Here is a 27,130-nt window from a genome sequence, read left to right as displayed (position 1 = left end):
ATGGCTGCTGCCAGAGGCCCTCTGGAAGCCTCAGGCTCAGAGGAGCAGATGTGAGCCCTTTCCCAGCACTGCACAGAGGGGAGAGCAGGCACTGGCCTGGCAGGGTTAACTGTGTGTGGCTCCTGCAGGATGCACGACCCAAAACAACCCAGGCTCCAAAACAACCCAGGCTCCAAAACAACCCAGGCCCGCGGCTGTTTTGACAGAAGGAGCGGAAGATTTTCCAGTCCATCGCTTTCCTGAGCTCAGTGCTGGGATGCTGTGTCTGAAGAACAGCTCTCCCTCTCCTCTTTGCTTGCTCTACAGTAAGGAAAAAATGTAACTGTGGATGCTTGATGGCCACCTTAATGAGCAGCTGCTCTTTCCAGAAGGGCCTGGCACTTGAGGTCATTTTAAGTGACATTTTGGGATTTCTTTGATTATTTTCAGCTAGGTCAAATCACCTTAAGTTAACCAATAACTCATGTCTCATTAAAGGGAAGCTTCCAGAAAGACTAGAATGTACATCAGATTGTTTCAAGGTTCTAATAAAATCCACTATACTCAAACCTTTCCAGAGTAGTTTATAGGGCTGCTTTGGTACCTGGGATAAACAGGACACAGAGGAATCCAGGCATGGCCTTGTGTCTCTGCTCGCACAGGTTTGCAAGAGAGCCTGAAGGATTCAGGTACCTCTGGACAGTCTGAGAGGAGATATGTCTGCTCCACCAGCCACTGCTGGGGCTACAGCAGCTATGAATAGCTTGACAGGTTGAAATGGGTGTAATTTAGCTAGAAGATGAGGTGGAGAGGCCCTCCATGAGCCAGTCCCATTTCTTTTGTAATCTGGGGACATCCAGCTGCCTCTTCTCAACTCCTAAGGGACAACAGACCAGATCTCCAGAGCAGCTTAGCCCCTCACAGATATCTCTTTTTCTTTAGAGACACAGTAATAATAACAGCAGGTGTCACCTCTTTGGCTGTGTTTCCTACAAAAATACATCCATGTTCCCTTGGGAAACGTGAAAACTCACTCCCTTCTTTCACACCCTCTGACAGGCCACAGACAGCTGTGCTGGGGCTGCTGCAACGTGGCTCAGGTGTTCAGAAGAAATCTCTGGGATCTCAGCCTGAAATGCAGACTGTTTTGGAAGGTGATTCTGACAGCCCTGATCCTGGTGGTGCTGGGGCTGAAGCACTGCATTCCTGGGGACATGAGCAGGTTAAATCCAGGTCAGCAGGTCAGCTCAGGCCAGTACAATCTGTTGGGCACCCCCACACCAGAAATGTGCACCCCTCCCCTCCTGTAACTTGTAAATGCAGCATATGATCTGAGAGGGTCTGTTCGTCAGCCTTTGTTACAACAAAGCTGAGTTAAAGCACAGAAATCAAAAACGGATGGCTCAGAGTGACAAAGAATGTGGAGAGCAAAACACGAGGTCTCCTTCCTCCTTCAACATTGGCCTTTTTTCCTCTAATGAGCAGGACCATCATTCAGTGAAATCTTTGCCAAGGCAGTGCAAAGAGGGAGGATCAGTTGTACTGCTGACCTGGGAGAGAATCTCTTGACTTTATTGATACATCAAGGGAGGGAGACACTGAAATGCTGACGTCAAAAGAGATTTGGGTTTGAAAAAGGCTGGAGGTGGCAGCTTGTCCAGCTGGATAACTGAGGGTGTTTGGGGTGACTGCCAGCACTGCTGAACTGCCATGTTCAGTTTTGAAAGAAATACTTCAAGAAGGGTGTTGAAACAAGGGAGGAGACTTCAAAGACACTAACATGAAGGATGGCATTCAATGGAAGATCTCGGTCACATTCTACTTCCACAGATGAGAGAGGATCAGGCTAAGCACTGTTTACTACCTGTCCTGTTTTCCTTCCCAAAGAAACTCAGATTTGATTAGTAAGGAACCTAGATAGATAGATAAGTGAGCATCCCCAGGATTGGACAGGAGGGACTAGAAATAAGTTTAAGTCAGAATTAATTCAGAGAAGTACAAAAGTCTGTTTAATCACAGAATAAGCTGAGTTGGAAGCGAGTCTCAAGGATCATCAAGTCTACCCTGTGCCAGAGAACATCATCCAAACACTTCTTGAACTCTGCCAGGCTGGTGCTGTGACCACTTCCCTGGAGAAGATTCTGTTCCAGTGCCCAGCCACCCTCTGGGTGAAAAACCTTTTTCTAACATCCAACCTAAACCTTCCTTGACACAGCTTCAGGCCATTCCCTCAGGGCTTGTCACTGGTCACCACAGAGAAGAGATCATCCTCTGCCTCTCCTCTCTCCTCACCAGAAGCTGTAACTGCAGTGAGGTCTCCCTTCAGTCTCTTCTCCAGGCTGCACAAGCCAAGTGTCCTCAGCCACTCCTCATGGGGCTTCCCCCCAAGGCCCTTCACCATCTTCACTGCCCTCCTCATTATCTCACCTGAGAACAGTGATGCCTTTCATTCACGAGCCTCACCCTATCCCAGTGACAGTAAAGTGATCCATATTCTCATAGATTTTGTTATATAGGCAATAAGAGTAGGGAGGCAGCCCTTCTCCTTCTGTCTGATGTGACAGAATGAAGAAACTCAAGGGGAGTGTCTTGCCCCTCTATTTCAAACTCAAGAAAGCTGTTCCTGAAAAAAAGAGACCCAACAACACATGTTCCAGTGTCTTGATGCCAGGGTGCCTCAACAACCCACACAGGAATTGGGAAATACACAGGGGCAAGTTTCTGGGCCCTGTAGGGCACCTCAAGGGAAGTTCCCTGAGCTCAGGGCAGTTCCAGCCCATCAGAGTGGTTTTGTTAGCCTGCAATCCACAGTGGTCAGTCAGGGAGTTAAAAGTGGCTCCCTGACACTGAAACATCCAATTCTCTTCCATAAAGACAGTTGTGAGCTACAAATCTGTAATTTCCCAAGTCATAGCCCACACATCTCCTCACAGCTATTTTGTTATCTCCTCAATCACCATTAAGGTATTGTGATTACACCTACATGATAATTCCTCACCCCTGAAAAATATTATGCTACCTTTTTAATAGTGCTCACGTAACGGATAAGAACATTAAAAAAAAACCAAGAAAATATTAAACTTGAGGAGTGTGTGCTCAGTACTGGAGATTTTTTTTGTATTTTAAGAGTTAGAGTGCCCTCTTCTGTCCCGTCCATATCCTGCTGATTAACTAGCTGTTAACCAGATTACAGAAACCTGTCACTTGCTTTCTGCACACCTTATCGTCTGCTGAAGCACAGTTGAGAAGCCAAGCACCAGATCACAAAGTAGGAAATTATTCGGGTTAATGAGGGGGCTTGGGCAGTCATCTGCAAACAATAAAAGGGTTGGGGGAACATCACAGATAACATGATGGATCTAATTAGTTCATGGGGTCAGGGATATTTTGAAGTGAATCTCTGCAAAGTTTAAACTGTGGGGCGTTATTTATAGACCTGCATTTACAATTCACCTTCCTCCTGCCTCTGTAGGCATTAATTGAATCCAGACTGATGGCCAAGGAAACCTGACTGACACAAACAAAATAAAGATACCTCAACAGTACTTTTGCATACAATAATTTCTAAACTAATCTTGGTGAAAAGCACTGAGACTGCAGGATATCTGAAGTATGGACAGAATGGCCTCGAAAAAAAATTTTAGTTGAGTGCTTTTATCATGAAAACACACAGAAGTGCATTCCTGGAAAACACACCACCACTTTCACGTGGCAAAGCCAGAATTTATAACCTCTGGTGAATTCATAACCTCTGGTGAATTCCTAACCTCTGTGATGTCCAAGGAGCTCCTACAGTGTGCCTGTGCTGAGCTGTGATGATGCCGGGGATGCACCGGGAGCTCCAGCTCCGCATCCAGGGACAGCCCCTGCCCCTCTCCCCTGCCCTGAGGGATGGAGGTGGAAGGGGCCGCTCTGTTCCCCTTCATCCCCAAATCACAGAACGGGTTGGGATGTAATGTCCCTCCCCTGGGGCATTTCCCACAAAACCAGCCCCTTCCAACCCGGCCTGGAATGCTTCCAGGGATGGAAGCCCACAGCTTCTCCGGGCAGTCCGTTCCAGGGCCTCGCCACCCTCACAGCGAGGAATTCTCTCCCGCTATCCCACCCAAACCTGCTCCAGAGCGCCTCACAGCGAGGAATTCTCTCCCGCTATCCCACCCAAACCTGCTCCAGAGCGCCTCACAGCGAGGAATTCTCTCCCGCTATCCCACCCAAACCTGCTCCAGAGCGCCTCACAGCGAGGAATTCTCTCCCGGTATCCCACCCAAACCTGCTCCAGTTTGGCACCGCCCCGTGAGGCGGCACCGCCCCCGCGCTCCGTCCCGCCGCGCTTTGTCCCCCCGCGCTCGCCGTAGCGGCCGCGTCACAGCCGTCATGGCGGCCGCCTGTGGGAGGCTGCTGCCGAGGGGTGCCGCCATCGCCCTGCCTGGCCGTGAGCACCGCCCGGGCCCTCGCCCTCACCCCCGAGCCTCCCCCGGGCCCCGCGCCCTCCTCCTGCCCTCCCTGGCTCACAGAGCGGGGGGGAGGAGGCTCCTGGCCTGGCGGGCGGGTTGTGGTGCCATGCCCTGCTTTGGTGGGGAGAGGTTAAACTTGAAATCACGGGTGTTTTAAACGTTCTGTTGTATTTTATAGGGTGTTTTTCTTTATCGGGGTGTCGAGTGAGCAGCGATGGAAAGCCACCGAAATTCCAGCCGCCTCCGAAGCCCGTCATTATCGACAGGAAGACGAAGAAGGAGGAGAGCAGGTGAGGGTGTCCCGCTGCTCACCTGGGCCGTGCTCGGGCTCTCACTGTGTGAGCACTCACTTAAAGAATCAAGGAATTACTATAACAAAAAAAGAAAAAAACAACACGGTTTGTAAAATTCTAGCAAAGATATTTGAGTTGGAATATGCTCAAAGCGCCTTAAAATACTGTTTCTGGAGTTTCTGAAAGCAATGAAACATGGAAAAAAAACATAGAGCAGTAAATACTTTTGCAGCTTTGGGGTTAATGTGGGAGATCATGTCTGTTAAAGGCATCCCTTTGTGACAGTGACACAGGTCCTGTGTCTGCCTTTGCCTTGGACTTCAGTGCTGGTTGTGCATCATTGGTTGTGATAGGGACCTGATGTCTCTGGTAGCCTTCATGAGATGTTTCATTCTGGGTATTTTTGTCACCTCAGCCCATTTCATGGAATCACAGAGTGGTTTGGGTTGGAAGGAACCTAAAGATCATCTCATTCCAACCCCCCCTGCCATGGGCAGGGATACCTCCCACTGGAGCAGCTTGCTCCAAGTCCCATCCAGCCTGTTCATGAACACTTCCAGGACTGGGGCATCCACAACCTCCCTGGGTTTTAAGCCAAATTTGCACTACTTTAAGTGACCCAGTGGTTGAAAGTGCAGTGCTGTGTCTGGAAGAAGAGTGGTGGCACTGTATTATTCATCTGCTCCCTCCAAAACCTCACTTTGAAGATCATGAGGAGGTTTGGTGTTGTTTGCTGCCAATGGGCAGCAGCACCAGCCAGAACCTCTGCTGCCCCCACAGCACCATAAAGTTTGTAGGGCAGATTTGCATTTGTCCTTCTCTCTGTTGGGCACTTCTCTCCTGGCCAGATCCAAGACTTTTAAGATGCATCTGTACAACTGAATTGAGTCCACCTTCATCTGTCTGCTCTGAGGGCAGATGGTCTTGCCATCCAAACCTGAGCGAGCACATCCAAATATCTCTTGGAAATGGTTCTCACTCAAGCCAATCCATGTCAGGAAATATGCACTCAGCTTAGCAGTCAATAACTGAAGTTAATGGGGAAATTTTTTGGCATCATTTAACTTTTTAGTAGCAAAAAATTCATTTTACCAGTCTATTTAAGTTTCTGTAACACAAAAGGACATTTATGTGGTGTGTCCTGTAGAATCAGTTTGTGAAAACTGTAATAGATTCTTCCATTTCTGTTATTAAAGTCAACAAATAGTAGGTGTTCAGTCATGGGGATTACAATTAAACCATGAAATAACGTGTTTCTAAGCTGTGACAGCACTAATTGAATTGGCCTCTTTCAGTCAGCTCCTCTGAGACCAACATGTATTACTGGTTTGGAAAAAATTCTGTTTAAAAGAGCAGCAACAAAAAAAGCCACATAAAACCCCAAAACCAATATCAAAACCCCACAAAAAATTCCTTTTCGATATAAAAAAGCAAAAATTAAATAAAATTGGTGACTTCAGAGACTGCAGTTCATATCTCTGAAAAGGCAACAGCTGATAATTCTTAGGCTAAATACTTGGAATTGTCTCGTATTTTTTATGCAAATGTTTTTGTTTCATACTTCTAAAAGTTTGGCTTTTCTTACAGGTTCCTGAGCCCTGAATTTATACCTCCCAGAGGGAGAAAAGATCCTCTTAAATACTATATAGAAAGAAAGGATATGATACAGAGAAGAAAAGTTTTCAACATCCCAGAATTCTATGTCGGTCAGTGTCAGCACTAAAACTTTTGTGATTCTGGCAGTATTTTACATTGTGTGGAGTGTGGTCATATGTAGAATAGCATAAAACATAAAGTCTCAGGTGTGTTAGATCAACTGGATGTGTTTCTATATGTAACACTTCATATTTTAATCTCATATTTGCATCCTGATTAACTAAAAGAGTAATCCTAATGTGATCCTTATGTGGGTATTTTTCAATCCTGGCCCTTGAGCATATGGTTTACCAGCAGAGCTAAAGAAAAAGAATACAGTGGATTAATTATATTCAATTTGGATAGGGAAGAGCAAAAAACAAAAAAGTGAAGATAGTTTGCAGTTAGCCTGCAGTATCAGGCTATATTAATTCAGGCTATATTAATTCAGGTCACCTTCGCAGTTTTTTCTGTTTCTGGCAGTTTGGATGGGAAGCAAAAGTATTTTTAAAATGTACCTGAATCAATGCACTTTGCCTGATTCTTCCCACATTTTGGCACATACTAACTGTTTATTAACATATTAAATGAACATGTTAACTATTAATTCCAATCCATTTTCTGGCAGGCAGTATACTGGCCGTGACGACTGCGAATCCCCTGGCCGGTGACAAATGCAGCCGCTTTGTGGGGATCTGCATCCAGCGGGGAGGGACCGGGCTCGGCGCCACCTTTGTCCTCCGCAATGTCATAGAAGACCAAGGTGGGGTTGCAGATGTGCTGATTGTGCTGCAAGTGTGTGGTGGTGTTCACAGGGATCCCAGCGTGAGGGAAGAGATGAGAATCTTGACTCCATGTTTCAGAAGGCTGATTTGTTATTTTTTAATATATATTATATTATATTATATTATATTAAAAGAAAACGATATTCTAAAACTCTACAAAAAGAATAGAAGAAAGGATTTCATCAGATGGCTAGCAAGGAATAGAAAAGAATGATAATAAAATCTTGTAACTGACCAGAGAGTCCAAGACAGCCGGACTGTAATTGGCCATTAATTAAAAACAGCCGCATGAGACTAATCAAAGATGCACCTGCATTCCACAGAGCAGATAATCATTGTTTACATTTTGTTTCTGAGGCCTCCCAGCTTCTCCAGAGAAAAGATCCTAACGAAAGGATATTTCATAAAATATGTCTGTGACACAAGTGTTCAGCAAAAAATGTGTTATGTTGTAGAAATTGGGTCTGTGGGGAGGAAAACAGCAGATTGAAGTGAAAGTATGAGTCTGCCTGTTAGAGTACTGTGCAAGTTTAAAACTGTGTACACAGAAATGCTGATGTGCTCTGTACTTGAAGGTATGGAACTGCACAGTAATTTTTGGACATTTTGAGAAGGTTGTGCTTATGTCTGAGCCTAGGTTGTTACCATGTTAATACCAGCCCAGTTTGAGCACTGTGTGTTTTCATGAACTAGGATGTAGGTGTGAACTGTTTTAATAAGCAGCAGATTAGACGAGTTTTATCACAGGTTCATATTCTGAATTATGACAAAATCAGGGGCAGTACAAATAGTGGAGTTCTGAGGGCACATATTGAAAGGATGGGTGTCTCTTCATACACACAACACCTACACTGAGATGCATAAATAACAGCCATTGTAACCAAAAGGAAATAAAGTTGAAAACCCAAGCTCATCTTCCTTAAATCTGAGCCATTCAAGTCTCTTATACAGAATGGCTTCAAAGATTTGATTTACAAAGAAATGTGCAGACACAGTGCACAAGTACAATCACAACTGCACACAGCACCGCAGTGCTCTGAGGACTAAACAGCAGTTTGCAATGATACAGAAATGTGTAACTGAAGCAATTCTGCTCCTGAATTTGTTGCATTAAAGCAGGCTTTCTGTCTCTAAGGGGTTGAAATCTGTTATGAACTGTACAGCCCTCGCATCCAGGCCATCGAGGTGCTGAAGCTGGAGAAGAGGCTGGATGAGAACCTGATGTACCTGCGGGACGCCCTCCCCGAGTACAGCACTGTCGATGTCAACATGAAAGCTGTGCCTCGCATGGAGCACGAGGAAATCCCTGTGAACAAGGTAGGAGCCACGTGTGTCAGGGGCAAAGCACAGCATTGTTTACAGCTTCCATTTATGACTTATCCTGGCAGGCTGGAGCAGCTCTTTGCTACATCACTTACCAGGGTGACAAAAGTAGATAAAATCAGGCAAGTCTTTGTGCCATTTTCTATAATGAAAGAATGGTGAGAATGTAAACACCTACCATCCTCTGGAGTTCATTTTGAAGATACACAAAAAGGAGCAGCCTCCACATTCCTCTGTAGAGCTGTGCAGAAGGGAAAGCTTTTCTTACAGGAATGTTTTTGTTAATGTAGTTAGTGATTCAGGAGTGCTTGGTGTCAGGAAGCAAGGTAAGAAAGATGGAAGAGTCACCTAAAATCTGCATCTTGGGGAAGATCCAAAAACCATCAGACCCTGCCAGAGTGTTGTGTAGAAACTCAGTATGGCAATTCCTCCCTTTCCCTCTCATGCTACTTTTATTTTTTTCTTCATAAGGAGTAAAACTAGAAAAGATGAGTTATCTTCAGTTTATGTTTCAGTTAAGCACTCTGTGATAAATCAAGACAGTGTTAATTAAAAAGTGTTACAAGATACTATAATAACAATCATAAATTAGTAGTTACTAAATACACTGACAGATTGGTCAGTTTTCTCTTACTTTCCTCCTGTTAGAGCAGCAGTTGTCACCTTTTGCCAAGATCACAATCAAAAATCTAATTTCTTAGTACCCTTTTACTGTTTTGGGTTTTAAAAAATGTTTTCATCTTTCACTCTAGGTGCAGGTACGAATGAAACCTAAACCATGGTCAAAACGGTGGGAAAGACCCAAATACAATATAAAAGGAATCAAGTTTGAGCTACCAGAACATAAAATGCAAGCAGCACAGAAATGGAGCCAGCCATGGCTGGAGTTCGACATGCTGAGAGAATATGATACTTCAAAAATAGAGGAAAAGATTCGGAAAGAACTGAGTGAAGAACTTGAAAAATAATGGGTTTTTGCAGTCTAGAATTCCTGAGAAAATTAATATTTTTAGTTTACTGTGTGGATGATCAGTTGTCAAGTTTTGTATATACATGGGCAAAGCAACAATAAAGTTAACCTTTCCAGATTTCAGCATGAACAGATTTTTGTGGCTCAAGCATCCACTGCCCTCTCAATGCCCTCAAGTCATTACAAGGAATCTTTCTTCCAGAAACAAACATCTACAGAGCTAAATTGTGACAGAACATCAATTACATATTTGTCATGGCACAAGGCTGGTGCTAGAGACAAGCTGGGATGAGGCAAAGCAAAACAAGAGAAAAGCAATGAGATCATGAGCTTGTGGCGATTGCTGATCAGCAGTTGCATTTTTGTTGGCATTCTGAGAGGGAAAACAGCAGAAATTGATTATTAGAAAACATTATTTGCAACATAAGTCCTGAAGCTGCTGTAAGTTAGTGGAGCTGGAGGGGCTTTTTTTCATACAACTTAAAAACATTGTCACATGTTAAAGAACTGAGCTGTAACAGTCATTACCACAGTAAAATATTTTATTTTCAAAAACAAACCAAATTATTTTAATCTTTCATCTGTAATACTGATCAAACCTATTTACAATTAAAATATTTTACAAAAATATCTTTTTAACTTAAAAAAAATATAAAAAGAAGGCATAAAGATTAAGTCTACAAGAGTTAAATTCTATTCCCAGAAGATTTTGGAGAAATAGTCACAAACATAGATTCTGTGATGCATTAGTTTTTACAATGAAACATCCCTGGTATTCTGTAACAATATTTATTGCAAATATACAAAATTACAAAACATTAGAAATAATATCCTAATAAGGATATGAAGAAGTAAAGTTCTGTAGAGCTTACTGGGAAGCAAAGGGAGATTTCTAGAATTCCAGTTACTAAAAAGTAACTTGTTCTGTTCTCATCATCACAGTGTCTGTGATGAAAATCCTGATTCCTTACCTGCACACTGACCCCCCTTGTTTCTGTATCAGGGGCATCATGAATCCTTTTCATTAGGAATGGCTGAACAATAACCCCACCAAAAATCACTCTGGGCCACAAGTCAGAAGAGCTCAGTGACTGCTGAGTCAGAGTGGTATTTGGCAATTAATACTGAAAATAACCTGTCAAGCTGGCTAGCAGTGATGAAGTTCACAGGCACTTTCTGTTTGCAGGATTCCATTCAAGAAGGATACAGCACTAAAGCACTGTCACACATTTTAGAATGCCTGAACCATTGCTTTGACAACTGCGATTTCTAAATATTCCCTAATCTAGGAGTAGATGGCCGTAAAAGACATTTTGAAAAAACACCTCATGTATTTAACACCAAGATAGTGACTACCACTACCTCTGAGTAGGCAGGATCCACTAATTAAATTTCATATTAGAACTGGTTCACTGTGGCTTGTTTCAGTAATGTAAGCATTCCTTCAAAAGTTTCTATTTCCCAATCATTGCTTTAAGGTGTTCAAGTTTATGCTCTTCAATGAAGTCTTCTACAATATGCAAAGCTCCAATTTTCACCAGCAGGAGAAGAACTTCTTTTGTTTCATCACTATTTAAGAATAAAATAAAAAACATTTAAAATATAGCAGCACTTTTATTAACCTGTCTAAACTATAATTTTTGTTTCCTGACCTTGGCTACCCTGATCATCAACAGCAAACAATGTCAGCCATCTCAAACTCTCACAGTAAACAAGGACTGCTCAAGTGCTCCTTCACGTTAGACTCCATCTTTTCTTTCAGGTATATATATATATATACACATGACATGAGCATACTTTAAAGTGTCAAATATAAGGTGTTTAAGGAATTTTAAAAAATTTTAACACAAAGTATTTGGGGAAGCACTTCAATCTCAAGGACAGCCTCATCCATCACCTGTGGTTGTCCTTGTGTAGCGCATGGGCACATTGCAGCAAGTGCTGGCTGAAGTTCAGTAATTCAGGGAGAGTTGATCCACCCTTGAGATCTTGGAACCATCTTTCTGGGAGGCATGCAACCACCTGTTAACACAGTATTTGGAAAAAGTTTAACAAGCATTTCAATATAACCAAGTCACATTATTTCTGACAGGAACCTTCTGGCAGGTTCAGTCATTATTAGCGTGTTTTTTCCTTTAAACCAATATTGATTATCTCTCTAAGTAGTTATGCTTAAGAACCTACAGACCAGTATTTGCTCTAAAATGGTCTTATGCAGCAAGGTTGTTAAAAGAAAAAAATAAAATCATATTTTATATGTTTACATTTTCTTTGTTTTTAAGTATTCCATCTTCAGTTTTGACCCCCTCTTCATGAAAAACAAAAGGCTTTGTGCATACACCCTCCTGGAATGAACATTATCTTTTACCTTATTACACTTTTTGATGTTATCTGGCCCTAGAGGTGTGTTCAGGATGTTCAGCAGAAGGTAACGATTCAGCAGCTTGCTCAGGCCCAAATCACGGACCTTGTCTTCCTGGACAATCCCATCCCAAAGAACAACGTTGGAGAGCAGCTGCAGTAATGCAGAAACAAAGAATCTGTAGAGCTGCTGGCTCTAAGTATGCCAAAACTCTTATAAGTTTCATAAAAGAAAAACACAGAAAGGTAATATGTGCATCCAGTACAAATCCTCAAACTCTAGAATTTACACTCTTCAAACTTCTGGTCAGTTAGCCACTAATAAATTGCATAGAGTAAAAAAGCTAATTAATTTTACAAGTGCATCTATCTGTATGTATAGATACACCTGTGTATGTCTATACATGACCTCCCAAGGGTGGGAAGAAACTTTTACCCTTCTAGGGGGTTTAACAATTTGCTAAGTACAGAAGGCAACTAAGCAAACTGTCAGAGAAGCAAAGACAGAAGTGAAAAAGTTACATCAGCTGCCCAGGACAAGATGACACACAGACTGTCCCTCATGACATGATGATGCTAAAGTTTGTGGCATCACAAAGGTTTTTTTGTAGTTCATCAGTATTATTAGGCACTGAGGGGTTTTCCTGTTGCCTCTATCACTATAAATCCTTACAACTGTAATTTTTGAGTCTGGTGTAAGGCTGTGTTTGTGAAGGTAAAACACCTTGAGGTTAAGCTACCTGAAAATTAACCTGCTCTGAGCCAAGGAGGAGGACAGGCAACACGAATAGCAGGAAAACTGAAATATGGTCTGGGATGTTAATGTTTCCAATGAAATTAATTTCAGAGAGGACAAAGAGAACAAATCCAGCCCTATTTTCTCTACCTTAACAGCTGACCAAAACCGTCTCTCTTGAAATTTTGAACGTAGTGATGACTTGTCTTCCACAGTGCTGGTCATAGGAAGAAAAATAAAAAGTTAAAATAAAGATTATTTTTTGCTGGATTTAAAAGAAGATAAACAGACATCTGATCTCTCAGACATGGATGTCTACATGTCTAGTATTTCATCTACATCTGTAGGGGATAAACCAAAAATCCAAACTGAAGAGAGTCAGAGGGTTAGCTTACCTTTTAGGATACAGAGGAATAAAGACATCTTCCTCTACAGATTTCTTCATCCTTAGGACCACCGTGTTCATCAAATCCTATTAAAAAGAATTATTAATGTGTCCTCAGAAGAAAGACTTCATATTCCATTTGTTACAACCTCAGAGGTTATTTAGTTCTTCCAGAGGTCTGATATCTTAGAGATAAGTGCAGCTGCCATTTGTATATAACACACATTGAGACCCTGAATAGAAAATAGAAACAGCAGACAAATCACAGCTGTAATTATCTATAGGCTTGGCCTAGAGGGTTTTGCTATATCCATAAGCTATATCCCTAGGTGAGGCCTGTTTTTGCACATTAATCTGCAAGGCAGCAAGAAAACTGTACAAATTAAAACCAAAGCACGTTATACACATGGGATCTCCATTAAAAGATGTTAAATTCTATGTAAAGAAAAATCACCATAGCTAGGATAGCATGAATTTTTGAGCAACATGTTTTCAGGTGCCATAGATTGCCACCTAGCTTTTTTTTTTAAGCCTATTTATTAAAGTTCTTGCTAAGATCAGTTGTATCACTTGACTTAAAGCCATGGTTTCAAAACAGCAGACTTTGGAAGGCATAAACATTTTCTTTAAAATATTTCTTTTCATACTCAGGGCCCAAACATCCATCCTGTTTCAGCACTTAATCCATCCCATTTTCACTAGATAAACTTCCTGATTTACATCAGAATAAACCCAGAATCAGGCTAAGAAGGGCTTCCTAGAGTGACTGTGTATATAAAAGTAATTATTAAAGGATTGCTAGGATTACATAGTAGTTTTCCTCCTCACCAATTAACCAACCTTAGGAAATTCTCAAGTTTTAAAATTCTAGGCCTACTTTATAAATAAATGCTTAAGGGATGCACCACTGAAGCATTACTAGCATATAAATCTCAAATTTGAAAAGATAATTAAATGCAAATTATTGTTATTGCAGTGAAGGAAGATTAGATCTACAAACAGATTCTGGATAGATACAGGCAGAATTTTTCTACTGACAGCAGCTGATTTCTGCCTCATCATCTTCAACAAGGATAGCATCAGAGAGCTGGAAGTTTAACTGTTAAATCATCTAAGTGGCAAAACAAAAAAGTAATCAGAACCAAACAGCTTCAGGAGAATGTTCTCAGTGCCCACAGGAGCACACATAGAAGTACACAGTGGGTGAAGCTCCCCTTTCTCGGTACCACAGCTTTTACCTCTCTTGCTCGGCTGGACTCGTTTTTGGCAAGGATTTGTTTTCCAAAGATGTTATTGCAAAGCTGTACGAGGTTCTTTGTCTGTGAAGTAGATAAAGGATCCCAGACGCTCTTCACAAATGCTGAAAAAAAACAGGAACTTTTTTCATTCATAATATGCAAGTTACTTATCTGCCCTAGTTTCAAGCCATTACAATGTAACAGAAGTAAACATACAAAAAGCTCAGCCTCCCACAATAATTTTGAAGAGGCCACCTCAGCCCCACTCTGTGGAACTACACAATCATTACATCTTGGAGCACTGTGATATCACCAACGTTATTTGATATTATCATTTTTACTTAAGGTTTGATTGTGTAGCTGCAGTGAATGATTTCAATACAATCTTATCATACCTGTAATTTTGGGAAAAACAGTTTTTTCAATCACTCTAGGCAAAACTTCTTTATCATGATCATCATCTCTTTTTGATTCAGATACATTTTCTGCATCGCTGAATTCTTCTATAGCTCTGAACCAGGGCATCTCTTCCAACTCTGTAAAATTCTGCTGAAAGATGAATCCTGTTAGTTGAATGTTGTCAGCATTAACAGAAAAGCTCAATCCAGCAACACCCAAATTCCCACTTAATTTCAGCTTCACCCTTATCACTGAATGGGCCAAAAGAGCAAAACTAGTTTTAAAGCTACAATTTAATGGGTGGGATTCTTCAAGTGTCTTCAAAGAACCCAGGAGAACTGTTTTTACAGGAGGTGTAAAAGGGGCTGGAGGTAAAAGGAAAGGGGAAAGTTAAGAATATTCCACAATATGCTTCAGTTTTTGAAACAACACAGTAGCTTTCCTAATTTCTAATTCACTGTGCTAGGTATAGGAAAAAAAAATCATTCTTCATATTAATACATCATACACACACAGATACAATTTTTAACAAAAATGTTAGCTGATGCACCCACCTCAAGAGGATTCCAACTTATTAAATGAGCTCTGATCAATGGGTTTAATAACTTAGGCAGGCAGAAACTGATGTAAGCATCACAGTAAGAGTCAGGAAACTTCTCTTTCCATTCCTGGAATTTCAACAGGATTTTTCTGATGTCACAAAAATCTGCATGTACATCTTCAAAGATTTTCCTACTATCCTCTAAAACGTTATCTATGGATAATATTCATTGGGAATAAAAAGAAACAATCACAGAACTTATTGAGGCATAAGCTGAAGGGTTTATGCATCTATAGGACATAAGAGATATTTTTATGAGAATTGCATTTGTTATTTATCTTTGACACACCTGACACTGAAATGGTTTAAAAGCAGGTCCCACAAGAACCCAGTTGTAGAGAAAAATAGCGTCAGAATACCAAGGAAAGGTAAGTTTGTTCATGACCTTTTTCACAGATTTATATAACCACTGTATTTCAAACTTTGTTACAGAATGATAAAATTTCAGGCATGAAAATCCTTCTGCCGTTAAGAAAAGTTATTATACCTTTCTCTCCTCCTCTTCATCCATTCACTGAAGATAATTAAAACACTGTAAGCAACCTTTAATTCACACTCTAGCTTCAGGAAATAAATTGACTGTACAAAACATGTTGCAGCACTGCACTGAGTACTGCCAGATCAGCTCTGGCAGAATCTGACAGAGCTAACCTCTAGTTCAAAAAGCCATGTAGAGTGCTGCCACCACATAACTGACACCACAAGAAATCTACAACCATTCATTCATTCCTCCCAAGTCATTAGTCAGAACTGCCTGGGTGCATTTTTTTCTACAGTGTGCAAATAAAAACATGGAACTCAAATGAAGTATTCCTCTACTTTTCCTTAAAAAATTCATTAAAGAAATACCAAAAAGAGATCTTGTTCTAGGAAACCACATAAAGACTATCACCAACCTTTGCTCTTCTGGAACTCGTCCAGCTCTGTGGGAGTCAGCTCCTCATCACTGGACAAGCCCTCGTGGTGATCTCCTTCTCCTGAGTGCTCCCTCGCCTGCCGCCTGCAAGCCCTGCATTTGGGAATGAACCCAGATGAGTTATCTCTCCTGTGTCTGCAGGAGACAGCTTAAAGAAATAATCCAACTTCAAAAAATGTACTTAAAACAAGTCATGAGAACAACAGCCTGAGGAGAAGCAATGCGGAAGCAACAGTGACTACAGAACCAAAAGGACTCCTAAACTGTGGAAATAGGAGGGGATTTGGGAACTGACATCCAAGAGCTTAGAGCAACATCTCTGACCTCCCCCATGAGCCATGCAATAACTTTCCCTACACTTCATCACCACTGATGAGGCTAACAACTCATCCCACCTGCAACACTGAGCATCTGGTGTTGAACTGTATTTACTGAGCTCTCAGACTGTCCTGCCAGTCCTGGATCACTTGTTCAACAACCCACAGGAAAAAGGTGATAGCACCCACGTGCCAGTGGTGTTCCAAAAACTATTGCCATGGCATCAAGAGAAACAGGCTGCAAAATCAATGGCTTGAATTTCTACCACAGGAAAATGATAAATAATATGGAAGTGATATTGCATAAATACTTTTAAAGAGTTATTCTTATCAATTAGCATTAAAAGTTAACTACTTTGAGAGGAAGTTATTCTTATTACACCACCTTTCCTCCAGTAAAATTTCAAGGTACTTGCTGCTTCAAAGTATAGTTATGACTTGAGGTAACAACTATAAAACTTTCAAAGCTCCCAATAATATTTTTTAAAAAATAGTACCAATCTCTGAACACTGTAACATCAAAAATGTAGCATCTGTCTGACCTACACTGATAGTAGACCTGGGGCTAGAGGTTGATTTGCTTCACTCACCATCACCTCTCCAGCAGAAACAATTCTGCCCAATTTTGCTATTTATACAGAAGATAAAAATATATATCTGTAAAAGTTAATAATATTATTAATTAAAATAGGAAGAAAAAAGCTCCCCTCATAATTTTGTCTCACTTAACACTTTTTAGTTTAAAATATCCAGCTGTATTAACATTCAGGTTCAAATCAATATGAAGAGAATGACATTATAGCATAATGGCTTCCATGTACTTCAAGTTCGGGAAAGCAAATACTGAAGTATTTTTAGTGTAATCTCCTTTAGTAACCCTACAGGTTTACATTCATGACTGCAGGAATGACAGAAGTCAGTGCACAGCACATTTATCAGTTAAGTGCATCTCTGTGTAAGAGTTACCTTCGATGCTCACACATTTCCAGAACTTGTGTCTTCTCACCACCCTCCAATTTGCTTTTCACTGGTTTGTCATTCCCACCTGTAAGACAGAAACAGCCAAAAATAAAGTGGTGCATTTTTAAAGTTCCTGTTTTATTTTCAAACAGGAAACAATCTCCTTCTATTGTTCTTTTAGTTTTTTTTTTTTTTTAATTTGGAAAATAGACAACAAAAGAACAAACCTAATCAAAACTCTAACAGTGTCCAGAGTACACCAGAGTGAATTCCTTGTAGCCTTAATAAATGGCTGATGTGCAAAACATGCCAAAGACAAAGGGTGTACTACTACTGAAGTACTATCATGTAAGAAAAAACAGCCTTTCCACTATATTAAATATAATTAGGAACATAAAAAACAATGCTATGTGCCGCTAAACATGCAAGTGCAGTCTCATTTGTAATGAGCTGGAAGTAAAATCATTTTAATAGCCATTCTTATTATGGCATTACCCTTCTCTCCTTACACCTGTTGTCAGTTTGCCACCCCATTTTACAAAACCATCCAGGCTGCTACTTTCTCATCAGCAGTTTATCCCCTCAAGTGAGAAGACTGAACCCATATGATTTAGTATTTACCAGGATCCAGTGCATCTGCCCTCCATCTGTTCCCAGAAGCTCCAAGCAGATTGCTCTCAGCTTTGCCTGAACAGTTTTAAAGGGTTTTGGAGGTCTGGTTTGTTTGGGCTTAAATAGCAGCAGCTAGAGATTCACACAGCATATAAACAATACCTTAGTGAGGAAAGAAAATATGAGCTGAGAAAACTGTACTAATTTTTCCTACAGTGATTGAAACACAGTCTTCTTTTAGATAAAATCCCTACACAGAGTAGCTTCTCTCTTCATGCTCTGCCACATGGGTGTCACCTCTTGGTTTGAAATCTTCAATCTGGGCACACATATAGCCTTACAGACACCCTCAGGTAAAAGTGATGTTGCCAATTACACACTCAGCTTTTTCAGATATTCACAGAATTCAGTAATAAGCAAGCTTTCTCCAACTTGAGACCTACTGGAAAACTGACTCACATTTTTCGTTTTAAATATTGATGGGAAATTGAAAAATTAAAAATTGACAAGGTACTTGGTCACCTTATATTTAGAGAAATTAAGCCAGAGAAAAAGTGTCATGGGCATTAATAAGGTAAGAATTTCAAATGAGGTACAATATAACACACCTACTGACAATGGGAAGGGGAAAGGGGATCAAAGGTGAAAATTAAAATCTTAAAGCAGGTATTAACTGTATTTCTGCTCAAAGACAGAAATTACTTTCTCAGTGAAAATTTGAACTTTGTACTAACTTGTCAGATGCTGAATGTAAGCAGATTCATTTTTCAGCTCCTCCTGCCTTCGCTTCGATACTCTCATGGCTTGTTGCTGCAGAAGGGCATGCACAGCCCATTCCAGCTCATTAATGTCCTTCAGCTGCAACACAGCAAGCACCAATCAGGCTTTCAATTGGTTAAATCTCACAAGAATGAACAAAAACCAACATCCATGGGTTTTTTGTATGGCTGTGAAATTAGAACAGAAGTATCATAGATTGACAAGTAAGTTCCTGGTCATGGGAGTTTTCAGGCTGAAAACACAAACTACACGCCAGTTATACATCAAGGACTAAGACTTCGTACAAAAGAATTCACCAGGACACCACTGGTGTCCCTTGTTTTACTGCAGTTTGCATTTAAGGCACTAGCCACTAAAGAAAATGTATTCACTAACATGTCTTCTGTTTAAAGTTACCTGAAGAAATTCACAACTGCGAAGTGACACAAAATTAAATTAAAATTAAATTTGATTCTGATAGAACTGATTTTTAACTGGGTGGTATCTCTCATTTTTCACTGATAGAATACACCTTTATCATCTTAAAAAAAAAAAAAAAAAAGAGGAAAATATACATACTTTTTCATTCAAACAGTTTATCAAGTTTTCTACATATGTTTTCATGGTCCTGTAGAATTTGTAATTCAGAGCTGCATCTGAAGACTTCTCCAGCTCCTGGACAGACATCTTTGAGCTCTCAATATCCTCCATATATTTTTCATACTCTGTCTGGTGGGCACGGTGCACATCCTGTAAGGATGTTATCCTGAAAGAGAGAAACCCAGACTATCAGAACTATTGCCATCTTAACAGCTGATGCACTCCAAAACATTTCTCCCATTATAATCACATACAAAATCTTTGCCTGTGCTAATAACAGCACTTGCATTTGACCTGAGCAGCACTGAAAGATCTACCCATGCCAACATTTACAGGGTAGGAACAACCATCATGCTTTGGTGACCCAAATGTCATTTATATGGTGCTGGTTTGGAAAGCACCACAGGTATTTTACCTGGACTCTTCAATACACCACACTTTCCAAAACCATAAAAGCCAAAATTACAGGGTATCACATTATTAAATAGATTCTACCCAATGTAATCTGGTAAAAACTACAGCTCACATCAACATGTCCGTACCAGTTAATAAAAAGCTGCATGGACAGAAGTACCTGTAGTATTCACAATGTGCTCACTATTAAACACAAACCAACTGACAGCTCTCACTGCTGAGGGATAAACACCAAGACATGTAGCACACAAACATTTACATATATTACAACTCTGCTTTCTCTCTTTTTTACTCCTTCCCTCCTTACATATCCCAAGTGTTTGCTCAGTTTGAGCAGTCTGTAACAGAATCAAGGCACAGACCACAACTTATTTTACCTCCCTGAACTAAACACTTCCCAAAGAAAACAGATTAACTAAGCTATTGTGTTGTGCTACCAATTAAAAAGAAAAAAATATTGATTTATTTCAACACTTAATATGTTAAAAACATCTACAAACAAAACAGGTTTGTACCTACACCAAACACATTCCCTCTCCCCTTCTTGCTGTTTCCCAGACAAATTTCCCACTCTTGACAGCTGTATTCTTATGCTTTCTTATTTGATTCTGTACATCAATTCCCTTCAGGTGATTAAAGCTAAGAAAGCATACCATTCCACAAAAATATTTAGTCCAACTTAGTTTCACTTCTCTAAACAAATGCAGCAATGATGGTCTGTACAAAGCAAATATTACACAGAGTTTGGTGCAAGTTCACAGCACAATTTATGTTTCACTTGTATTAAGTTACTTGTCTAAACTTATCTGAACAGCTGCTTCCCAGTGCTGGGAGGGATGACAGGGGATGGCTTACCTTGGGATGCCTGACCCCAGCTGTCCTTCCCACACACCCTCTAGGAGGTTCCCATGTCCACTTCAGCTGTCCACACAGCAGCTGAGCAGCCCAAGAAAAGTCACAGCCTAGCACACAACTAAAGAAGATCCAGGCATGTTCTGAACAGGCTGTAGAGAACCTGGGCTCCTTTGGGAAATACTGGGCTATTTTTGCAGCTGGTATAAGAACTACCATAGGAGAATTGAGAGTGCCAGCTCCACCTGCCCCCAGTGAAGTTCTTCTTGCTGGGAAAACAGGCCAAGGCTTCTGTCAAGAACTACCAGTAACCATAAAAAGCTGCTGCCAAATAAAAGAATTTATGTTCTAATGTTCAAGTTGACAGAAACACTCTTGGGAAGTCCAAATGCTGCCCTGAAACAAAGTATTGCCACATAAAGTAAAAAATTGTAGTACTCAATTAGACATCATTACACTTGGTAACAACCCAAACAAAGCTCAACACTCCAGAAAAAGAGTAAGACTTTAAAGCTGTTGCCTCATTCTGTGACAAAAACTCAGACAAATAGTAAGTTAAGGAGTTACCTTTCAGTCAGTCTCTTCTTCACAATTTCCAAATTCACAGGTGGTAGAGAAACAGAGGTATCAAATTTGGGTTTGGTTGGCTGATATTTACGCACAGAGGCATCGTCACAAATTTCCTACAAAAATTAAGTGTCAATTTTTAATACACCATTTACACATTTTCTCCCTTTGCAACTCTACAGATCATCAAGACATACCATTTAAACACTAGACATCTGATACAAAGACATATATTTCAATCACAAAAAAATCTAGACAAAACCCAATCAAATCAAGCATTAAATCCATAACTAACAAGGTTCTACAGCTATAAATTGCTGCTGTATCCTGAAGAGTAGAATTAACTTTTCCATAAGCATGTGGAACATGAGGACCTAAGATCATACTGGATTTGAACACAGTCTCAATAGGATGTAACTTTCTCTCATTCCTCTACTCCCCAAATTGGAAAAATTTCTACAACTGTCAATACTGACTTCAAGAAAGAGCTGGTTATTCAGATACTCCTATGTCTGATCCAGTGTAAGTGATCCAAGCCAGAACCAAAACTTCCAGCATATCAGAATATAGTTAGTTTTTGCCAATTACTTACTGAGAAAAAGACAGCATTCTCCTTAACTGTGAAGGGATCTCTCAGATTGCCAGTCAACAGAAATTTAGCAGAATAAAAGAATAATTTTTGCTTTGCAACTTTGCAACATTTGTATCATCTGCATACTCTTGCTTTCAAGATCCCTTGCACAGCAGCAAAAAAATCAGAGTTCAGAATTTTCTTCTCTGCTTCTTGTGATCTCTTATCACAACAGATATCTGCCTCTGGGGCTGACACCACCACACTGCTTCTCACCAGCCAGACAGAGATTACAGATTTTCACTGTCATCTTCCCATATTTCTAATCATCTTTCCCTGAAGAATCGGGGAATAACTTCCTAAGATCCTCCCTAACAAGAGGGCAGAACAGAGATACAACAGTATTCCAGACAATCTCTCTTGCCTATAAGCAAAAAGCAACTTCCAATGGTTAGGAAAGCATGTGTGTCACCTGAGAGATTTTAACAGCTTTCTTTATTTGCTGCTCTTCCCACTTGGCTTCATCGTCACTTGATGCATCACTCAGAGACACTGGAAAGTAAAACAACTGTTATTAGATCCAACTACAGCCTTTATTTTTCCCCCTCCATCTAAAGCAACAATGGGTCTCCCAGCCAACACTGAGAAGTGATACACACAAAAAACAGCAGATGAAAAACCTGCAGATGGAAGACTGCAAAACTGAAAGGCAAGGAAGGCTTGGAAAAGGCTACTGGGATTTGTAGGATTCACAGTAACATTAATTCCCCCAAGTGTTTCTCAGACAACTACTACTGCAGTAGGAGGCACACAAACATCTTGTTTTTATTTCTCAAAACAAAGTCTACATGCATAATACATGTAAACAAGAGTGTAAGTATAGACCAAGACAAGACACCCAACAAACCCTTGAGCATTCCAGAACATACACTCAACTACAGATACAAAAACATCTCGTTAACATTAATCTGAATGGCAGATTCTGCTCATAGATATGCATACCTTATAGCCCTTATCCAAATAATTAAGTAAACCTGTGCTTCATAAACAACACTATAAGCAGCTCTAAGGGAATAAAAACAATGGAAAAGCCAATTATGTTTTGCATGCAGTAGGTTTGTTTACTTCTGAAGGGCTAGAGTGAGGGTTTGTTTGTTTGTTTGTTTTCCATATTTGAAATTTATAATGTCAGTGCAGGAAGAGCACTTAGAAGGCCAGGCCAGAAGCAGGAGGCAGGACTTAGAGTAACTTTATTCACAGTAAATGTGCCTCTTACAAGGCCATTTTTTTGCAGTCAACAAGGCCAAAAATAATTTTGTAAACATTTCTCAAAGTATCCTGCACCACCACCAGTGAGACCTAAACCAGGTTTATGACCCATATAAAGAAACCTCAAGTACCAACTGCACAGCCTTTTTCCAAGAGCCCTGAGGAGCAAAGCCTCATTCCTTACTGTGCAAGTCCCACATGGCTCCAGAGACTAAAACAAAGCCTCTGGGAGAAACAGCATAAACTCACCCATGTCTTCAGTCATCCTCTGCCTAAGAGTTCTCATTTTAGGAGCAAAATCAAGATTCTTTGTTTCAGATTCATCTTCACTCTCCAAATCACTGCTGCCTCTTCTCTGAGGGACCTGAGGACTGTTTGAAACATCCAGGGCAAGATAATCAGCCTCTGTCCTGGCTAAGTGACGCTTCCTCCGAGCAGCCTCAACCTGAGCTGCACTGGGGATATTGCCTGCATCAAAGAGAGAGAAAATCTAAGGAAAGACTAAAAGCAACACTCTGTATCTAATGCCAATCATCAACTGTTCAGCACCACTGTACAACCCTGGATACAGAACACAAGATGGTTTTCTACAATGGTTGCCATGTAGAATACAGGGAGATGAAAAAGTGGCTCTCAGCCCTCAAAGTGAGGTTTTATTTTCACCTCATGAAGGGAATTGTGCATCACTAAAGAGGAAATTTCTGCTGCCTTTCTTCTATAACCAGGGCTCATAATTTCTGCTCCATTCCTAGAACTAGCACAGTTTGCAACTAAACATGTGGGGCAACCACTATTCTTCCAGAAGGGTAGCCCTGACTCAGGATAAACAGATGCCAATATCTTAGGTGGTTTAAGCTTAGTGGAACTCATCTCACCTAACTTGTCATGTCCTTCAAATACAAAATGTTCTAAAATAGCTTTCTTGGGAAAAAAAAAAAAAAAAAAAAAAAAAAAAAAAAAAAAAAAAAAAAAGAAGCTAGGGAACTAACCTGGTGATAAATCCTTTCCCCTCTGTGGAGAGCTGGATTCATTTTCAGAATCTGAGCTGTTGTAATCCTCATTCAGTGAAGAATAAGTTTCATCCTCATTGTCCTCATCCTCTTCATGAGTATCTTTGGTGTTGCCAACTCCAGGCTCCAACTGACAGATTTCTTCATTACAGGGGAAAAAAGTATGATCCATTATTTCAGTTTCAGGTGCTGGAATATGATGTGCCATAACTGGTTACCAGAAATTATTTACACCTTGCTGCAGCAAACACTGGTCACCTGTCCATCTCCACCTGTTCTCATCAAAACATGTCAAATTCTAACAGTCCAAGAGAGTCACTTACAAGCCAATTCTTGTATTGAATAAAAGCATCTTTGATGATGCTTCCCACAGAAAGACTATGAGTCCTTCTGAGACACAGAATGTATTTACATGCACAAAAGCAATGAGATCAGCTCTCAGATAACAACTAATTAATATTCTGATTGCTCGCAGCATATTTGGATTCTTGACTTGAAAAACTGCATTTAGAAAGCAGTCTTAGTTAAACTATAAACATTTTTATCTATCTTGTCTCCAATTATTATCAAATGTTTTAAAAATACAGATTTCTCTTCATCTGCCACTACACTTTCAGTAAATCATAAGATTAATGAACAACAGAATGTACCACCTTTTATAAGAACATGATATACTTTTATAAGTTACTAAGAAAATTTACTATCTCAGCTGAATCACAACCTCAAAGGGAATTATTGCCCAATCTCAATCTAATTTACTTTTATCTACCATTAGCAAATATGGTATATCTGTGAATTGACAGAGGTGTTAAAAGGGGAACACATAAAGAGAACTTTTAGATGCACTTGTTTCTAAAACACACAAACTCCAAATATTCAAACAAAACAGTTACCACAGAAAGGTTTGGGTTGGAAGGCACCTTAAAGATCATCTAGTTCCAATTCCCCTGCCCTGGGGACCAGATGCTCACAGCCCCATCCAACCTGGCCTGGAACACTTCCAGGCATGGGGAGCCCAGCCTCTCTGGGCAACTGTATTTCAGTGAAACTAGGGATACTACCAGAATAATCTAGGCTATTGACTGAATTAAATTAAAACATTTAAATGCTGTAAGAGCACACAATTTATTAACCTTCATCAGGCAAAATGTTACTAAGCTCACATTTTCCCTCAACGCCAATATTCAGATCAAACTGCAATCGGACAGCAATAAGCAGTGGATACCTGGCCCATAGTTTGAAAGATATGATGCTGAGGTAAAAACTTATCAAAACTTTGTTAACTTTGATGTTCATGGTTCTGCAAAATCAATAAGAGCCTCCAAGTTCTGATAATCTTTTACCAAAGTCAAACTGAAAATAATTTCAGCACAAATACATCATAATTATAAACCTGTAAACTAACATTTTAAGTATAATTCTGGGTTCAATTAACAAGCAAAAAACATCTAACAGCAGTATTTTTACATCACTCTTCATGTATTTCATAAAATATTTAACTAAAAAAAGTACTTACTTTTGCTTTCTTCAGCTTCTGTCTGTACAGGCAGTAAGCTTTCCTTCTTTTTAATTCTAAAGGTTACTTCATTGAAGGATGGCTTTTTAACTTTAAAAAACTCTTCACCTAGCAGATAGAACAAAGTGATTCTGAGTAACATTCATAAAGCCAACAATATACACACATATATGTGTATGCACTGCATGCAAAAGTGCATGTAAACTCTCCATGTGCACAGCATAACTTCTGAATCACAGAATCAATTAGGTTGGAAAGGACCTCTGAGATCAAATCCAACCTATGACCAAACATCAATATGTCAACAAGGCCATGGCACTAAGGACTATCTATGTCCAGTCTTTCAGTTCTGGCTAGATTAATTCTAAATATTACAGTGGCTTTATCACTCATGATCTATCACCTCTTTGGTAAAAGCTGCAGCTCAGCCTCCTCTACACAGCAACACTGCACTGCTGAAATGCAGGGTCTCTCTGTAGATTGTCTCCACCAAGGTGTCTACATTCTCTTATCAACCACAACAGTAACAGCCCAGAAGTGTCAGTTAAACATACAAGTTTCATTTATTTAAGCTTGTTCATCATAAGCTTGTTCAGTCATGGAAGCACACAGTACTTGTTCTCTCTGATTTTCTCCAGTTCTAAGAAGATTTCAGTTGTTTTCAGCCGAAAGAATGTGGACATACATAATTGCCAAAGTACTTTTCACAGAGTGACTGAATTGTCAGGGTTGAAAGGGACCTCTGGAGATCCCCTTGGCCAACCCCCCTGCCAGGGTGGGGTCACCTGGAACAGGTGAGACAGGAATGGGTCCAGGTGGGCTTGGAATGCCTCCAGAGAGGGAGACTGCACGCCCTCCCTCGGCAGCTGTTCCAGTGCTCTGCCACCCGTGATGTAAAAAGTTCTTCCTCGTGTTGAGGTGGAACTTACTGTGTTTTAGTTTGGGGCCATTGCTCCTCATCCTATTGCTGGGCATCACCGAACAGAGTCCGGCACCATTCTCTCGCACCCGCGTTCGAGATATCTAGATGGACTGATGAGCCCAGCTCTCTGTCTTCTCCAGACTAACCAGGCCCAGCCCAGGTTTTGGTCCGGGTTCACCGTGCAAACCCTCCCGAGAGCCCTTGCCCTGAGAGAGCACGGCTGGGTGTGTTTACAAAGACAGGCAGGAGGGGCTCGCTAAGGCGGCAGCCCAAGGCAGAGCCTGTCCGCTCCCGGAGCCCCGGGCCGTGCTCTGCGGCTCACACACACTCCATCCCTCCTCACCTTCCCGCTCCTCCTCGCCGCCGAAGCTCAGCAGCTCCTTCCCGGCCCGGCCCGGCCCCGCTGCGGCCCCGGCTCGGCGCTGCCCCGGGCCCGGGCCCGCCCCGGCTCTGGGCGCCCGCCCGCGGGGGCTGCGGGCCGGCTCCTCCCCGGGCAGCGCCCGCTCCGCGCCGGGACCGCCCTCGGCCTCCGAGGGCTCCGCTTCCCGCTCCGAGGGCGAGCTGGCGCCCGAGTCGGGGGACGGGGCTGCGGCCGGCTCCGCCTGTGGCTCCGGCTCGCCGTCGCTGCTGCCGCTGGAGGCTGCGCGCCGCCGGCCGCGGAAGTTGCGCGGGGGACGGCGGAACAT

At 41.2% G+C, this 27,130-nt stretch overlaps 2 protein-coding genes across 4 annotated transcripts; one reads left to right on the top strand and one right to left on the bottom strand.

Annotated features, from left to right (window-relative positions):
- The first annotated feature begins 4,333 nt into the window (after positions 1-4,333).
- MRPL19 (mitochondrial ribosomal protein L19) lies at positions 4,334-9,557 on the top strand. The gene is made up of 6 exons (XM_063150942.1): positions 4,334-4,411; positions 4,612-4,723; positions 6,314-6,432; positions 6,990-7,124; positions 8,282-8,463; positions 9,222-9,557. The coding sequence occupies exons 1-6, from the start codon at positions 4,354-4,356 to the stop codon at positions 9,435-9,437; spliced, it is 822 nt and encodes a 273-aa protein (XP_063007012.1). The 5' UTR covers positions 4,334-4,353; the 3' UTR covers positions 9,438-9,557.
- Positions 9,558-9,963: 406 nt separating this feature from the next.
- GCFC2 (GC-rich sequence DNA-binding factor 2) lies at positions 9,964-27,130 on the bottom strand. Of its 3 annotated transcripts, none has more exons than XM_063150939.1 (18): positions 26,788-27,130; positions 25,523-25,630; positions 23,986-24,147; positions 23,246-23,464; positions 22,200-22,279; positions 21,157-21,272; positions 19,303-19,489; positions 18,699-18,822; positions 17,359-17,437; positions 16,056-16,168; positions 15,113-15,312; positions 14,555-14,708; positions 14,160-14,281; positions 12,932-13,008; positions 12,687-12,753; positions 11,808-11,954; positions 11,337-11,461; positions 9,964-11,008 (listed from the first exon to the last, which is right to left on the bottom strand). In XM_063150939.1, exons 1-18 carry the CDS (start codon positions 27,128-27,130, stop codon positions 10,894-10,896), a joined length of 2,538 nt encoding a protein of 845 aa, XP_063007009.1. In that variant the 3' UTR covers positions 9,964-10,893. The 3 variants fall into 3 exon arrangements, with proteins under 3 accessions (XP_063007009.1, XP_063007010.1, XP_063007011.1); XM_063150940.1 differs by having other exon boundaries at positions 14,555-14,705; XM_063150941.1 differs by having other exon boundaries at positions 23,986-24,195; positions 26,788-26,855.

This window comes from Melospiza melodia, chromosome 3 (genome assembly GCF_035770615.1).
Source record: "Melospiza melodia melodia isolate bMelMel2 chromosome 3, bMelMel2.pri, whole genome shotgun sequence".
NCBI classification, from domain to species: Eukaryota; Metazoa; Chordata; class Aves; order Passeriformes; family Passerellidae; genus Melospiza; species Melospiza melodia.
The sequence above is the reverse complement of the archived record's forward strand: the minus strand, read 5'-3'. Positions and strand labels throughout refer to the sequence as shown.